This window comes from Oncorhynchus kisutch, linkage group LG18 (assembly GCF_002021735.2).
Source record: "Oncorhynchus kisutch isolate 150728-3 linkage group LG18, Okis_V2, whole genome shotgun sequence".
NCBI lineage: Eukaryota > Metazoa > Chordata > Actinopteri > Salmoniformes > Salmonidae > Oncorhynchus > Oncorhynchus kisutch.
Genome location: NC_034191.2, coordinates 40,405,449 through 40,421,814, shown reverse-complemented (window position 1 = coordinate 40,421,814; position 16,366 = coordinate 40,405,449). Strand labels below are relative to the sequence as shown.

General features: G+C 45.0%; 1 protein-coding gene across 4 annotated transcripts in view; it reads left to right on the top strand.

The window, feature by feature from the left end:
- Positions 1-16,366, top strand: part of LOC109908905 (latent-transforming growth factor beta-binding protein 4) — a 72,619-nt gene that overhangs the window by 30,520 nt on the left and 25,733 nt on the right. For all 4 annotated transcript variants that reach the window (XM_031796066.1, XM_020507689.2, XM_031796065.1 and 1 more), the window contains exons 6-9: positions 5,236-5,460; positions 11,768-12,057; positions 12,483-12,585; positions 14,681-14,743. In XM_031796066.1, the coding sequence (XP_031651926.1) occupies positions 5,236-5,460; positions 11,768-12,057; positions 12,483-12,585; positions 14,681-14,743 (681 nt within the window). The remainder of the gene's footprint in view (positions 1-5,235; positions 5,461-11,767; positions 12,058-12,482; positions 12,586-14,680; positions 14,744-16,366) is intronic.

Sequence of the window (16,366 nt, the reverse complement as noted above, 5' to 3'; positions counted from 1 at the left end):
CATAATAACCCAGACTTGGTAAACTTAAAAAATCTACCAAGCCAGTTATTTGTTTTCCTATGACCTGAGTAATGCCCCATACAGTACCTTGTATAAACAGGCTCGGGGAAAGTCCCCTCCCCTTTCGTCCGCTTAGCATACATCTGGTTTATAGGCTTGTTCCTAGACCAGGTCATTCAGATGATGTCAACTCGAAGTCAGACTTTTGCACAAACAAGCCCCCTCTCCCCCAAATGCACACAGACCATGTTACTGGCCAGTCACATGTCCGGTGGGGTAGCATGAAACAGACAGACCAGTAACAATGGCTCATTATCCCCTTGCACCAATCATGTTACATTAGACACTACACAGTGCTCAACTGTGTACTAGTGTAAAATATACTGTACTTGTTTTGTCTTGCCATACTTACAGTACACAGTGCATTCGGAAGGTATGCAGACCCCTTGCCTTTTTCCACATTTTGTTACGTTACAGACTTATTCTAAAATGGATTAAATCGTTTTTCCCCCTCATCAATCTACACACAATACCCCATAATGATGAAGCAAAAAAAAACGTTTTTTATGTTTGCAAATTTATAAAAAGAAACCAACTGAAATATCACATTTACATAAGTATTCAGACCCTTTACTCAGTACTTTGTTGAAGCACCTTTGGCAGCGATTACAGCCTTGAGTCTTCTTGGGTATGACGCTACAAGCTTGGCACACCTGTATTTGGGGAGTTTCTCCATTCTTCTCTGCAGTTCCTCTCAAGCTCTGTCAAGTTGGATGGGGAGCGTTGCAGCACGGCTATTTTCAGGTCTCTCCAGAGATGTTTGATCGGGTTCAAGTCTGGGCTCTGTCTGGGCCACTGAAGGACATTCAGAGACTTGTCCCGATGCCACTCCTGTGTTGTCTTGGCTGTGTACTCAGGGTCGTTGTCCTGTTCGAAGGTGAACCTTCGCCCCCAGTCTGAGGTCCTGAGCGCTCTTGAGCAGGTTTTCATCAAGGATCTCTCCTGATTGGTGGAGTGCTACAGAGATGGTTGTTCTTCTGGAAGGTTCTCCCATCTCCACAGAGGAACTCTGGAGCTCTTTCAGAGTGATCATCAGGTTTTTGGTCACCTCCCTGACCAAGGCCCTTCTCCCCCGATTGCTCAGTTTGGCTGGGCGGCCAGCTCTAGGAAGAGTCTTAGTGGTTCCAAATTTCTTCCATTTAAGAATGATGGAGGCCACTGTGTTCTTTGGGACCGTCAATGCTGCAATTTTTTGGTACCCTTCGCCAGATCTGGGGCTAATGCTGTCTCGGCGCTCTACAGACAATTCCTTCGACCTCATGGCTTGGTTTTTACTCTGACATGCACTATCAACTGTGGGATCTTATATAGACAGGTGTGTGCCTTTCCAAATCATGTCCAATCAATTGAATTTACCACAGGTGGACTCCAATCAAGTTGTAGAAACATCTCAAGAAAGATCAATGGAAAAATTAGGCACCTGAGCTAAATTTCGCGACTCATAGCAAAGGGTCTGAATACTTATGTAAATAAGGTATTTTTGTTCTTCTAAAAAAACTGTTTTTGCTTTGTCATTATTGTGTGTAAATTGATGGGAAAAAAAGTAGTTTAATAAATTTTACAATAAGGCTGTAATGTAACAAAAAGTTGGAAAAGTCAAGGGGTCTGAATACTTTCCGAATACACTGTAGTGTTACTCTCTGGTCCTATTTTCTACGACCCAGTCGATGCTCTCTAGCATGGACTTGTGAAAAATGTCTGTCAGGCAGATGTGGTCAACAGAGCCCAAAATATCTCTGTAAATATCTCAGTGCATATTTGACCGTTCAAAGAGAGACCTAACTTTCCAACTATTCAAAGCGAGGTGCTATGGCAAAGTTGATCTGGGATGGTTTGGATAACTGCCATTATGATTAGTTTTATTGTTGCAGTTGAACCACATGATCTCATGCTGATTACTAGTGTAACAGTGTTACTTTCGCCTCTCTCCTCGCCCCTACCTGGTCTCGAACCAGGGACCCTCTGCACACATCAACAACTGCCTTCTACAAAGCATCATTACCCATCGCTCCACAACAGCTATTTCAAGGTCTCAGAGCGAGTGACTTCAGCGACTGAAACATTATTAGCGCGCACCACGCTAACTAGCTAGCCATTTCACACCATGGACCCTCTGCACACATCAACACCCTCGAACCATCGTTACCTATCGCTCCACAAAAGCCGCGGCCGTTGCAGAGCAAGGGGAACAACTACTTCAAGGTCTCAGAGCGAGTGACGAAACCGTTTGAAACGCTATTAGCGCACACCCCGCTAACTAGCTAGCCATTTCACACCGGTTACACTAGCTGCACTGAGGCAAACTAGATGAAACACTACAGTGAGTCTATTTGCAAGTAAGCATTTCATTATTCCGTGTGCACTATGCTGTATCCTGTGCATATGATAAATCAGCTTTGATTTAATTTGATTCCAAATGCCAGCTGGTTTGTTTGAATCAAGTTGCATTGCTGGTATTAATTCTGCATTCACCTGATAATTACTCTTCAGCTTTCTGCTGTATTAATATCCTTCTCATCCATATTGAGGAGTATTCAGGGTTGTCTTGCTAAAGGTTGTCTTGCTAAAGGCAGGGGGTGCATGAGGACATCATAAGCTGTGCAAGCTGTGGAAACTATGGCCAGCTGAACCTTCCTTCTCCTGCATGCAAAGAGGGAGCCCAAATGGCATGTGTCTTTGATTTGCCTCAAAACATTTCCCTGTACACACACACACACTTTTTGATTATTTCCAGGGAGGGCTAATGCTGTCAACCTTGAAGTACATACACACACACACATGCCCAGAATGTTTGAGTGATGACACCCATTTTTAAACCACCCTTTTGAGTGAAATCCTCTCAGGACTAGCTGCAAAGCCAGGGGACACAGGAAGTGATGTCATGGGGTTCCACTGGTGTCCCTCCATCATTTAGACAGGTATTGTGCCTCTAAACACCAATAAAACAGCTTCTGGTGAAAATCAAAACTCTACATTGTGTGATGACCTGTTGTTCCATACTGGCCTGAGAGATGTACTCCATTACATGGATATGAGTGCAGTGAAAGACATGGGAAACTTCTCTGAGAAGAGAGGGCTAACGTTGTGTGTCTCATGGAGGGCCTGATGAGAACTGGGCAGCTGCTCACTGCCTCTCAACAGCTCAGCTGACATCACTGTTTTTCATGGGAGGCACCTGCACCCTTGCCTGGCTACCCATCCACATTGCTCGGGCCAAACGCCACGCCCACTAACGTTTCTTCTCCACGATGAATCTGGTTTGCTTCCTCCCCAACGACTTCTCGAATGCGAACACATTCAAACCTTTCTGATTGGTCCCATAAACCGATGGGTTGGACCAGAGCTGGTCTACATGAATCAGCACAAACGACTTCTGGGATGGTAGGTTCAGACTCATGTATGGAGTGATTGAAAGAGCAGCCAAATTAAATTCAGGATGAGTCGTCATGCAACTTTCTCTCACTCTCTCTGTCTCTCTGCCTCTCTCTTTTCCCATTCTGTCCCTCTCTCTGTCTGTCTTTCCTTTTGTTTCCCTCTCTTTAAGTTTTTTCCTTTCTCTCTCCCTCTTTTTCTCTCTCTCTCTCTCTCTCTCTCTCTCTACCTAATTCCCCCTCTCCCTGTGTAAACTCGTGTGGATGGATCCGTTGCATCTGGAGGGACAAACACGTCCGACTCGGAGCAAACAATTAGGTCACCTTCTCAGTTTGCACACTGTACATGACCTCATCACCACGGCTACACCACTGCGGGGAATACACACACTGATACACTGCATATGTTCCACACATGATTTCTCCACCGGAAACCTACTCCACACAGCGGAACGCTGCTGCTCTAGCCCCAGGGGCCGGACACAGGTTCTCTGCGATAGGAACCTAGAGAACCCCTAAGCCACTGTACTGTAAATTCCTCTTGTAAAAGGCTTTTTCATGACAAAACCACCAACATTTTTCCTGTTCCTCACCATGGCCTCTGGAACAATGGGCAAGAGCATGCCAGAAACTGAGAACAGAGACCTGTACGGTAGTTACCCCGACGCTGACACGCTCACTGGAGCCCAGAGGACTTCGTATTCAGACGGAAAATCAATTCTGTGCCCCCCTAGGGAAAGGAAGAACACTAAAAATGATGGATCAGTGTGTACTTTGGACAGCCTTCAGCTGCCGTCGTCTTTCCAAGTTCCGGGAAGGCTCAGGGAAAGGTGAATGCCTATAATCAGTGTGACTGTCGGGACCTCGTACAGTCCAATAGTTATGTTTTACAGTATCCTCTCCAAACCACTCTGATGAGAGGAAACAGGTTCAGCTGAACCCTCTTTCTTGATTGCAGGATAATTTGAGTGGTAAAATGACCACAGAACACAAACGCAAAGAGTGTTTAAGAGAGAGCAAGTTTATATTCTACCTAATTAAAATATGGATAGAAAGTCACACAAGCAGGACCATCAGTACATCCATATATATATATATATATATATATTTTTTTTTTCTCTCTCTCTCTCTCTCTCTCTCTCTCTCTCTCTCTCTCTCTCTCTCTCTGCCTAGCTGTTGTAAAGTAATTTCCATGAACTTGGGCATGTGCAAGCTTTCCAAAGTTATTATTATGAGCATTAATACAACACAGCCATGTGATATGGAAAGCATGTGCTGGTGGGCACAATAATCAGAGGCATGGTTTTCGTCAGAGTGCTGCTTGTTTTCCATTCATTGTGGTAAAAAAAAAGGGGGGACACAGTGTAAAGATTGTATTTGTGTGCTCTGTAACAAATCAGTGTGGTTTTGAATGGTATTGTTTACAGTGTGCCCAAACGGTCTATGAATTATCCCTGTCACAAGGACATGTGTTGGAGCTTTTCCCTTGTTGTCTTGGTTGGCTAGGTAGGCGTAAAATTGTTTGACTGCCCTTGGTTTTGTAGTCGGATTGTATCTGAATCGTGAGTTTGTGTTGTTACATTTGAACCACAACAGGGAGGAACTCTTGGCCCTAATGGTAACTGAACCATAGAAATCACTACAGGACTACAGGACATAAAACGAGAGGGTTATAGTTTCTCTAAGCTCCAGAGTTCTATTTCAGTTGTTGATGTCTTGGACTCCGTGTTTCTCCCTCAATCTGGTCACAGTTATTAACAGAGCCATTCTGTTTGTCTCCCTCCCTCCTCTGTTTCTCCTCTAGTCCTGTGCCCCATGTTGTGTCAAAACGGAGGGGTCTGCATCCAGAAGGATCGCTGCCTCTGCCCGCCAACCTTCACTGGCAAGTTCTGCCACATCCCCGTGGCCACGCCCTCCACCAATGACATTGAGAAGCCTCCGCGCATCCCCTCTGTGCTGGCCAGTCAGCAGCTGCTGACCCAGTCGGAATACATTCTCCCCCTGCAGAGCCACAGTCAGCCCAGCGGTGGTAAGTGTGACAAGGCCGGCCTCATTTGTGGCAGCAGTGGGATCTGAATGGTGATGAATGAAACACAAGTTGCTCTTAAATTAATACATTAGACACAAATCTTTAAAGCAGAGTCTCTAGTGAAGGATCCTCTCCTTGACAGTAAGACTGGGATTCATATCAAATAGAAGAAGGAAGAGCTCTTGAATGAGCACAACAACAGCTAATTCTCTGCAAATTGAGGTGTGATTCTGACATGTTGATAAAATACATTTGACAATCATAGCTAACAGCATTTTTTTCACATTTTCAAATTAACCATCATTAATTGCCTAATAATACATTACAAAATTATGCTTTCGTCTGACATTAGTTATCTGTGGTTTGGCTTTGAATGTGCAAAAATGGTCAACTAAGGTTCACACGTCACACAGTTACACACGTCTTTCCTGTAGATGAATTCCATTCAAACTGCACCGTGTGTGCTGAGCTAAAGATGACAATTATACATGACTGTTTTCCCTTGGCCAGGACTCAACACTTAAATTGTACCGCTCAGTGCCAATAGGTAATAAGCCTTGAAACACGGACAGAAATTCCTCTAGGTCTCTGAGACATTCACAATCACTCATTTCCCATTGTTTTAACATCATTACAATGCATATTGAGAACACTCCGATTCGGCTACTTACGAATACTCTCACATATGTGAATTTTGGATGTTATGACAGCCAGATGTTTCTGACCAAATTTTATCAGTTGACATACACTCTCAGATGGTGAAGTATATTTGTACAACATGAAGAAAAGACAAACACTGACGTTTCCCTGCATGGTGGTATTGAGGCCCTGGAAAATACACGTCATCATATTCGCCTATCACTACTAACTACGCAGTTGGTGAAATCTGAAGCTTTAACAGTTACACTGCAGTTAGATGACACTTGTTTTAGGATACAATGTGGTTGGTAATCTTCTGCTGCTTTTAAAGATGTTATCATAAGAATGCAACCCTGAGCTCATGTGTATTTGTCCATGCTCTATAAAGCCCAACGACATCAGTGTGGCCTGTGTTCGCTCCGGGGGGGAGCACAACCAAAAGTTAATGACAGTGAAATCTAAACAATGTGCTGAACTCATACTAACAAAAGAAATGTTGGGGTCAATTATGTTGACGAGCTGCTTCCAAAAGTCCACGCTCTGTTCCAGGGCTGGGAGAGTGTTTGGGAGTAGAGCTCTGAGGGCTTACGCAACCTCACTGAGGAGGCCTACATTGATAGAAGAGTCTTAGACTTATCTGGCCTGCCAATAGAGTACCACAGTATGAGTCATAATACCCATAAAGCCTAGTGGTCAAACAAGGAAATGGTTCCAATCATTTTTCCACCATTCATTTTTTCCCATAGGTGATTTTAGAAACACTTAAAATAAGGGCTGTGTTTCGTGTATGCTTACCCTGGCGTGACGTTTTGTGTAAATCTCTCTACGACAAGGTGACTTTTATCAATATATTCGCCTGTATCTATTCCCCAAAAATGAAATGCTAATTAGCTGCTAATGTGACTATCATAAAGAACTACAAATGCCGTGATTATATGGACGAGACTGCCGAATCGAGGCAAAGGTAAGAATCTCTGCATAAACTATCTAATGCTAGCTACATTTAGTAATGAATAAATTGGCAACATTTCTTTAAATTGAGAATTCTGTGTACTGTCTTGTGCAAGTTTTAAATTGACACAATACCTGTCAGCTAGAGGATCAGGTTTGAAGGTAAGACCCAGGTGCAGACAGTGTCGAAGTAACAAATTATTAAATCGAACATGGGCAGGCAAAGGTACAGGACGGCAGGCAGGCTCAGGTCAGGCAGAGGTCGGTACTCCAGAGTAGTGGGGAAAACAAAACGAAATGAACAAAATCAACTGGCAACAGATAAACAGAGAACACAGGTATAAATATACAGGGGATAATGGGGAAGACGGGTGACACATGGAGGGGGGTGGAGACAATCACAAAGACAGGTGAAACAGATCAGAACACAGCAAGGCTTTGGTAAGGCCAAATGGCATTACCGCTGGCCATGTTGAAGGCAGTCTTCCACTTGTCCCCTTCCCGTATCCGCACCAGGTGGTAGGCGTTACGTAGATCCAGCTTGCAAAACACGGTGGCCTCCTGGAGCGGCTCGAATGCCGAGGAGATGAGGGGTAGCGGTTCTTCCCCGTTATGTCATTGAGACCCCGGTAGTCGATGCATGGACACAGGGTCTTATCCTTCTTCTCCGCAAAGAAGAACCCTGTTCCGGCAGGAGAAGAAGAAGGTCGGAAGAATCCTACAGCTAGGGAGTCCCCAATGTAGGTTTCCATCGCCTTGGTCTCTGGTCCCGACAGAGAGTACAGTCGTCCCCGGGGCAGAGTCACGCTAGGTTGAAGGTCAATCCCGCAGTCATACGGTCGGTACGGCGGAGGCGAAGTGGCCCGGACCTTGTTGAACACCTCCCGGAGGTGTCCTGATACTCCGCGGGAATGGCGGAGAGGTCCGTAGCGACTTCCCGAGCCCTCAGGAAGAATCCCGGGGCTTGTTGTGCTAACTTCAGGCAATGGGCGTGGCAGAACGGGCTCCAGCCCATGATGGCACCAGTAGACCAGTTAATGAGGGGATTGTGTCTCTGGAGCCAGGAGAATCCCAATACCACGGGAATCTGAGGAGACTTAATGAGCAGGAACTGGATAGCCTCGCTGTGGTTCCCTGCCACAAGTAGGTTGATGGGAGGGGTGTTGTGGGTGACCCGGCCTATAGAGTGCCTGTCCAGTGCTCTAACATCCATGGGAATGGAGAGGGGCTGAGTGGGGATGCCCAGCTTGGAAGCCAGGGTAGAGTCCAAAAAGCTCTCATCGGCCCCAGAGTCGATGGGGACCCGGAGCGATCTCGACTGGTTCCCCCACAGCAAAATGGCATGAAAAGGGGCGAATAAGGGAAGAAGAAAAGTTCCCCATATGTCCCACCAGAGTACTCGCTCCTGCCGGTGAGCCTGGTTTTAGTGGACAGGTGGACACAAAATGACCACGACCGCAATACAGGAAACTCTTGGTTTTGAGCCTGTATAGCTGTTCAGCTGGAGAGAACCCAGCTCTGCCTTGTTGCAGACGCTCGGGAAAGGTGGATCGGCAGTCTTTGGCGACTCTTGGGGGAACTTGGGTAGCCTCTGGTTCTCTTGGCAACGGGGCCGTTGGGGACTTCCAAGATGCCTCGTAGGCGAGGTGGAATCCTTGGACGGGCGAGTGCAATCGAATCTCCTCTCCCTACTTCATTCCCGTAGTCGCCCATCAAGCCTGATGGTCAAGGCGATGAGGGAATCACAATCCGTCTGTAGTTCCCAGGCTGCAAGCTCATCCTTCAATTCCTCCAATACTCTGTGCAGAAACATGACGAACAGCGCTTCAGTGTTCCAGGCACTTTCCGCTACCAACGTGCGTAAATCCACCGCATAATCTGCAACACCTCAGAATTCCTGCCGAAGCTGGAGTAGCTTCCGGGCAGCGCTGAAGCTTGATGATGAGTGCACACTGAGCGAGGAACGTCCGACAGGTGCCCGGCTCTCCATCGAAGCGTTCCAGGGGAGGTAAGCGAGGTGGGGCGGCGCCGCTGACAGTTGGGCTACTGAGGAGCTGTGGTATCATCGTGGTAGGCTGTCTACCAGACAGCCCGCGGAATTGCCCCAGCAATGATTTCAACGCTTGGTCATAGTGTTCGGCCAAGGTCTGGACCCCTTCCACAAGGCCACAAAGCAACTCCTCATGCCTAGCAATGGTGGCTCCTTGGGAGGAGATGGCATTGTGAAGCTGTTCCGAGTCTGCTGGGACAGTCATGGCCAGTTCGTACTATCAGGATTGAAGGTAAGACCCAGGTGCAGACAGTATCGAAGTAAAAGTTTATTAAATCGAACACAGGCAGGCGAAGGCACAGGACGGCAGGCAGGCTCAGGGTCCGGTCAGGCAGAGTAGTGGGGCAAAGGTACAGTGCGGCAGGCGGGCTCACGGTCAGTGCAGGCAGAAAGGTCAAAACCAGGAAAACTAGAAAACCTATAGACTATAGAAAAGACAGGAGCAAGGGGAAAACCGCTGGTAGGTTTGATGAACAAAATGAAATGGCAACAGACAAACAGAGAACACAGGTATAAATACACAGGGGATAATGGGGAAGATGGGCGACACCTGGAGGGGGGTGGAGACAATCACAAAGACAGGTGAAACAGATCAGGGTGTGACATAGAGATGATGTGCAGGAGCTTGCAGGGATATGTAGTCTTTCCTGATGTCTACTTTGATGCTAATTAGCAGTTTTGAATCTGAGAGTAAATAGAGATGAATATGTTGATAAAAGTCACCTTGTCTGAGGGAGATTTATGCAGTTATCAAAATGTCATGCCAGGGTAAGCCTACGCAAAACACAGCCCTTATGTTTCTAAAATTCCCTATGGGAAAAATGAATGGTGGAAAAACGATTGGAACCTTTTCCCTGTTTGACCGCTAGGTTTTATGGGTCTTACAACACCTCCACTGTGGGGCTCTATTCTGTAGTGTTTATCATAAAACATTGTTGTCCATGCACATCTCACAAATCCACTTCTTTCAGCAACATACTGTACCTCTTTCTAATGGCAAGTTTGATACACTGATATTTCTTCTAGCGCAGCCAGGACTCTTACACTCTATTTCCTTGGCAACTTGTGATGCAATTTAGCATCACAACCGCAGTTTGACAACCATCAATTGGACCACCCCTAAGGGCTATTCAGCCTGTGGTGAACGTTTCCTCTCTTCGCTTGAGGGGGAGTGCATTTAGGAGGGCTGATGCCTGCTCTGTTTTCATCTCCTTGTTGACTAAAAGGCAAACTTTTCATGCGTGTACCTTGTGAGGTCACCTTTATTTTTTAGCGTGCAAAACAAAGGACACCTCTGTTATGCTGTCAGAACAAGCTGTGAGGATGAGGTCGGCCATTACTGCAATACTGGGCTGTATGTCACGGCCAGACAGTGTGAAATAGTGAATTGGCAATTAAAAACATCTTGTCACAACTCAAGTGGGGTGTAGACCATCAGCGAGTAAATTCCAAATGATCTCAGAGTTAGTCTATGAACAGTTATGGGAAATCCTGCAGGGGTGAGACAGTGGGATTGCTTGTTAACCACAGAGAGCAAACACCTGAGACATGTTTGGTTCCAAAACACTGTCTTTGATATGGTTCCATTGTCTCCGCTTTTTATAATTGATGCAGCCGTGTTGTGGAGTTCAGCAAGTGAGCCTTGTAAAATCCATAGTACGATCATAGAACAAAATACCCATTTGCACTCTCATTGTTTTGGGGCAAATGAAAAACACAATCCAAACTGCATCTGTAAATGAAACATTATGTTGGCTGCATATCTCCAGGGCCCTCGTGTAAACAGTTGCGTAAAGCCCTGAATAGTAAACCAGGTCCTATGGGTCTGATATTACGGATAGCTAGGAGGTGAAGAGTCCAAGGTCCTGGGTCTTAATTTTGGGTCTTGATTTTTGCCTTATTTTTTGCCTTTTCATTTTTTCAACCTAGAACAAACTGTGCACAACTGTTCCTTTGGTACAAACAGATCTGGGACACTCAGTCACCCAGAATTAACTGATTATCTCCTTGCCTTTTTAGTCTGTAAATAAAGCCCAAGAAAAGGTTGAGATATGAGTCAGGCTCTGGCCTTCTGCTCAGTCTGGGCCTCTTGGCAGTGTAGTGGCTTCACCGTGGGGGAAACGTTGTGCCAACGTTTCCACTCCAGTCTTTAAACGATGAGAGGCTGCCATCATGACTCACAGTAATAGCATGTTTTAGGAGAACAACCACTCAATAAAAGACATACAGGGGGGTGGATACCCCACACACACCCTCCTTTGATTCTTAAGATCTGCAATAGTAACAGGGCTTCACACTCGCCTCCTAACAAATGGAATGACTAAAGACCGCCATTCAAAATGTAACTTTGAATTGAAACCACATCAGACTTTGGATCACGCACCAAAGGCACCTCACATACATGGCAGCTCCCATTCATATCCACTTCCTTAGTTAGCCGTCAGCACAAAAATGTAAAGTCAACCATTCAACTGTTGGTAAATGTGAACCACCAGGACAGAGTTCAAGTGAGAGGTCCTTCATTGGTGACCTCTGACCCCTGGAGGCACAACGGGTCAGGGCAGGGTCAGGCTCTGTGCAGAGACTGTATGGAGTCAGCAGTGTTTACTAATGCTAACCCCCACTAGCTAACCCCTAAACCCCATTCCTGTCTCACCCTCCCCCCAGCGTCTGGCTCATCCATGGTCAAGGTGCGGGTGCAGCACCCCCCAGAGGCCAGCGTGAAGATCCACCAGGTGCTGAAGGTGGGGTATGGGCCAGGCACAGTTAGGGAGCAGTCGGAGACGGTCACCTGGTCAGCAGGCCTCTCGGGGGCCAGGACCAGTGTTCTGCCAGGGGAGCGGGCCGAAGCCCCACCACCCAAACCCAGAGTGCAGGCCCAGACCCTCCACGGTGACTCCACCTACACAGAATCCTCCGGATTCAAGTACTGCTTCAGGGAGGTCCGCAACGGCCAGGTGAGACTTCTCAAAATTACTTGTACTATTGATTCCTACAGATAACTGCCAAAATAAATGAAACACTTGAGTAAATGAGGGATACAAAGTATATTGGAAGCAGGTGCTTCCACACAGGTGTGGAATTAACATCCCATCATACTTAAGGTAATGTATAAAAATGCTGAGCAGGCCCAGTTGCCCATTATTTTGGCTACCATGGCTAGAATGTGCATTGAAGCTGGTCTGGTGCCTCGTGGTGGCCCAACACCCTAGTAAGACACTTTATGTTGGTGTTTCCTTTATTTTGGCAGTTACCTGTATATATGTAATATGCATTAAATTATGTAGCTAAGTCTTAAGCAAGCCAATAGAAATAGGTGGCATCTCTCATTGTGGTTGTGCCAGTTTAAATCCAATGCTCTTCCTTCTCCTATACCCCTCAGTGCAGCTCACCTCTCCCAGGACTCAGGAGTCAGGACACCTGCTGCCGAGGGATTGGACTGGCCTGGGGCATCAACGAGTGTGTCCTATGTCCTCCTAACACAGGTAAAATACAGTGTGCCCTGTCCCAGTTCTCCTTTAAAGTGAAGCGTGGCCTTTTGTCCGTATCCCTCTTCTCTTTTTTTGAAAGGTTTTTTAATTGAACCTTTATTTAACTAGGCAAGTACACTGGTTTTCTCCTTTCAGTCTTTCTATCACAAAATGGTTTAATCCTTTTTATCCTCCCACCTTCTATCCCCTTTGTGTACCTACCCCTCCTCTCATCTCAAAACCAATCAATATATACCAGAAACAAATGGGGAGGTCACTGCTGATTAGTAATCCCAGGTGCAACAATCAACAAAAAGTAACACTTGTTGTACACTTGTTATTCACATAGTTTTTTGTTTATGTGTACCTGTGTAGATTAAGTAATGTATTGTAGATGCTATGCCATGTTTGAATATGATTGTTTTTAGTGTCTCAATACATTTTTTGTATTATTGTGTGACACTTAAATACATTATTTTTAAACGGTATGTCCCATGCTACAGTATGGTGGCTAGCCTACCAGCTTGTTCTTGTTCATCTCCTCTTCACTACCTTATTGACATTGACTATGGTTTTTCGAAAGTCCAGAGTGCTTCAGATTGGAGCGGAATTCCTTTTAGAAACCTTAAACCAGATGGCCTTTCTCTGTTGTTTGAGATTAAATAAGAACGTATGTATTACAGTGTCAAATTATTGACTAGTTATAAACAGTACATAAAGTTATTGACATGTTTTACTCCAGACCTGACTAACCTGAATGGAATGTACTTTTCTGTTGGCCATATTTGTCATTAAGTTGGCTTTGCCCTCTCGCCTCCTAGACCATATCAACATCATGTCAAAAAGTAGTGAGCTAATGTTCTGTTTTCAACTTCTTTCATCACCACTATTCATTTTAACTGGAATCCAGACAGTCCTGAGAATGTTTTAGGTAACTCTCCTCAGCCATGCCGGTAAAAGAAAATGACTTGTTTTAGATAGCAATGCCCAGAAATCAACATGGTCTTGTTTGTATCTGTTCCTTTTAACTAACAGGGAATTCATACTATTCCACATTATTATTGCTGTTATCAGTAATGGACATATTATGTAACAGATTGACTCCACGCTTAGCCAGAGTCCGTAAGAAATACAGAACATTATGTCGCCTGCTCTGTAGGGTCATTGATAAATACAAACACATGGAAGTAAATCACCAAACAAGGCTGTTTTTATTTCTGTTCGACAACCTGGAAGATATGCATGGTTTTCATCATTTTGATTTAGACCACGAATGAAACCTCCTCAATTGCAATTTCTCCCTCCTTGCAAACAATTCTCCAAACATTACCATAAATAAATGGTGAATACCAAACAATAGAGGCCTTGTCCAAAACTCTGGCCTGGGATCACAGAGTCGTTTGAAACACTAAGTACTTTCTCCTTTCCATTTCCTTTGAGGAATGTCCTTTGAATCTTTACTCTGCAACCTCAAGTTACTTCACAACTTCCCACTTGTCTCCCAAGACTGCAAAAGTCCTCAAAATGAGCTCTGTTTGATGTAAGAGGAGAGACAGCTGGGAGGGAGATTGTTAGCAGACAGGTGACCAATATTGTGTGATTTAGGCTGCCAACAGTCCAGAAAACAATTGGGAGTAACATAGCTAGCTAGCTCGCTGGAGATGGGGTTGATAGCCAATGTTAGATGAGAGTGTGTTTTCCACTCTAGACTGACGGTGAGTCATCATGCTCGTATGGTAAAAAATGTTATTTGCTTTGCTTCATTTAGTTGACCCAGAGCGTTCCGATGTATCCCATGGCTCCTGTACGCTTGGCTCTCTCTCTCTGTGGTGCTACATGCTGCTAAGTCTTCCATGGTGGGATCAGGGACTGTACAGTACACACAGATTGACCACTAAAAGTATCTGAAATCTCATCCAGGCTCTGCAGGAGAAAGACAGTCTCGAAAAGATTGACCCGGTGAATTTTTACCCATCACTCTGGTTTTACTGTAGACACAGCTATTGGCACTACATGACTAGGTATCCCCTTTCCCTTTACAACATTAGGGCTCACACAGGGTCTCCCGAGTATTGCTATTTAAACATCATTATGTGAATTGCCTTTTCAGGAAATGGAGTCGATGGGAGCTGTCCGGCTGGATTTGAGAGGATCAACGGCACCCAGTGTGTTGGTGAGTACCATCAGTCCCTCTGAGTACACTTGACTATACCACTTACTGTAGAATGATGGTGGTCTTCTACAATCTTAGATAAAAGGGTTCCAAAAGGGTTCTTCACTGTCCCCATACCTTTTTGGTTCCAGGTAGAACTCTTTTGGGTTCCATGTAGAACCCTCTGTGGAAAGGGTTCTAAATGGAACTCAAAAGGGTTCTACCTGGAAACAAAAAGGTTATACCTCGAACCAAAAAGGGTTCTTCAAAGGGTTTTCATATGGGGACAGCCGAAGAACCCTTTTAGGTTCTTTTGGAACAGGAGAACTGACAGGAAGAGATGTGTGTTGAAATGTTATGAAATTATATTTGACAGTATTTATTTTTAAACAAATACCAGGTGAAACAGGGGTGGAAAAGAGAAGCATTGCAATGGTCTATCTTCATAATATGACCTCTCTCATTTTCATTTGATGTTTTGAGTGTAACAATGTATGATATCACTTCATCGAGTCAGCAGCTGTCTCCTTAGCTTGTCACACTGTATTCCATATAGGCTCAGCTCAACCACACACACACAGTAAAGCTCTTTGAAGCAGCTCGTCATTCAACCCAGTCTTGTCACTTGGCCCAGAGATCTACTGCCGAACGCTGAAGAGTCTGAGGTGATAAGCTCTGAAACCATGAGCCATGCCTTAATTATCTGCCACTATTGGAATGGCTGCTTCATCTGTCTCTGTAGAGCCTAATAAGATACGAGAGGGAACGGAGAAAACAGAGCACAAGTCTCCGCTGATGGCAACATGCAAATGCTATCATGCTAGCTATGAGTCACTCAGGCTCGTTCAAACACATGGGATATAGCGCTCAGATGGGGACATACCAATGTGGTTGCGCTCATTCATGGTGAATCTGCTATTGATCTGAGAGGGACACATACCCAAAGGCAGGCCACAGTGACACCATGCCACTCATCCCTATGATGATATGCATGTAGTTTTAGTTGATAAATTACATATTGCAAAAACATCACCTGCGATTCTTCAGAATAGCATTGAGGCTCCTGGTATTATATTGTACCTGCACATTAGTTAGCAGCTGATATAAATGGGAAGAGAAAAAAACCTACATTGATCTGTAAGTTAAATTCACTAACTTAAAGGAGCATACTGTATTCACCTCACTAACATGCCTCAATGGATATATGTATTACTGTTATTTGTCAGGAGAAACTTTTTCACTCCTGCATCTATATAGAACGATTTAACATAGTAACTCGAATGGATTAGGTTCTGACAGATGATGATACAAACCATATTTGCATCGCTGCCTTTAAATGTCTATTTTGTAGCAAGAAGGTCTACAGTGAATTGGTGATGAGTTCAGTTCACTCCTACAACCCAACAGATGCAGCGTATGCGAGTCCAGTTGGTTGTATAACCTGACTGCTATAACCATTTCTCCAGGAAGAGCCAGATAGTGTGAGAAGTAATGACTACACCAGGCCCTGTTGCATCACTCACTCCATCTCCCTAACTCCCTGAGAGTTACAGTACATCTCGTGTCGTCAGCTGCTACGATATTGATGAGGACGGGGTTGGATAAACACTGATATGTTTATGTTATGGTTTTCGTTTACACTCA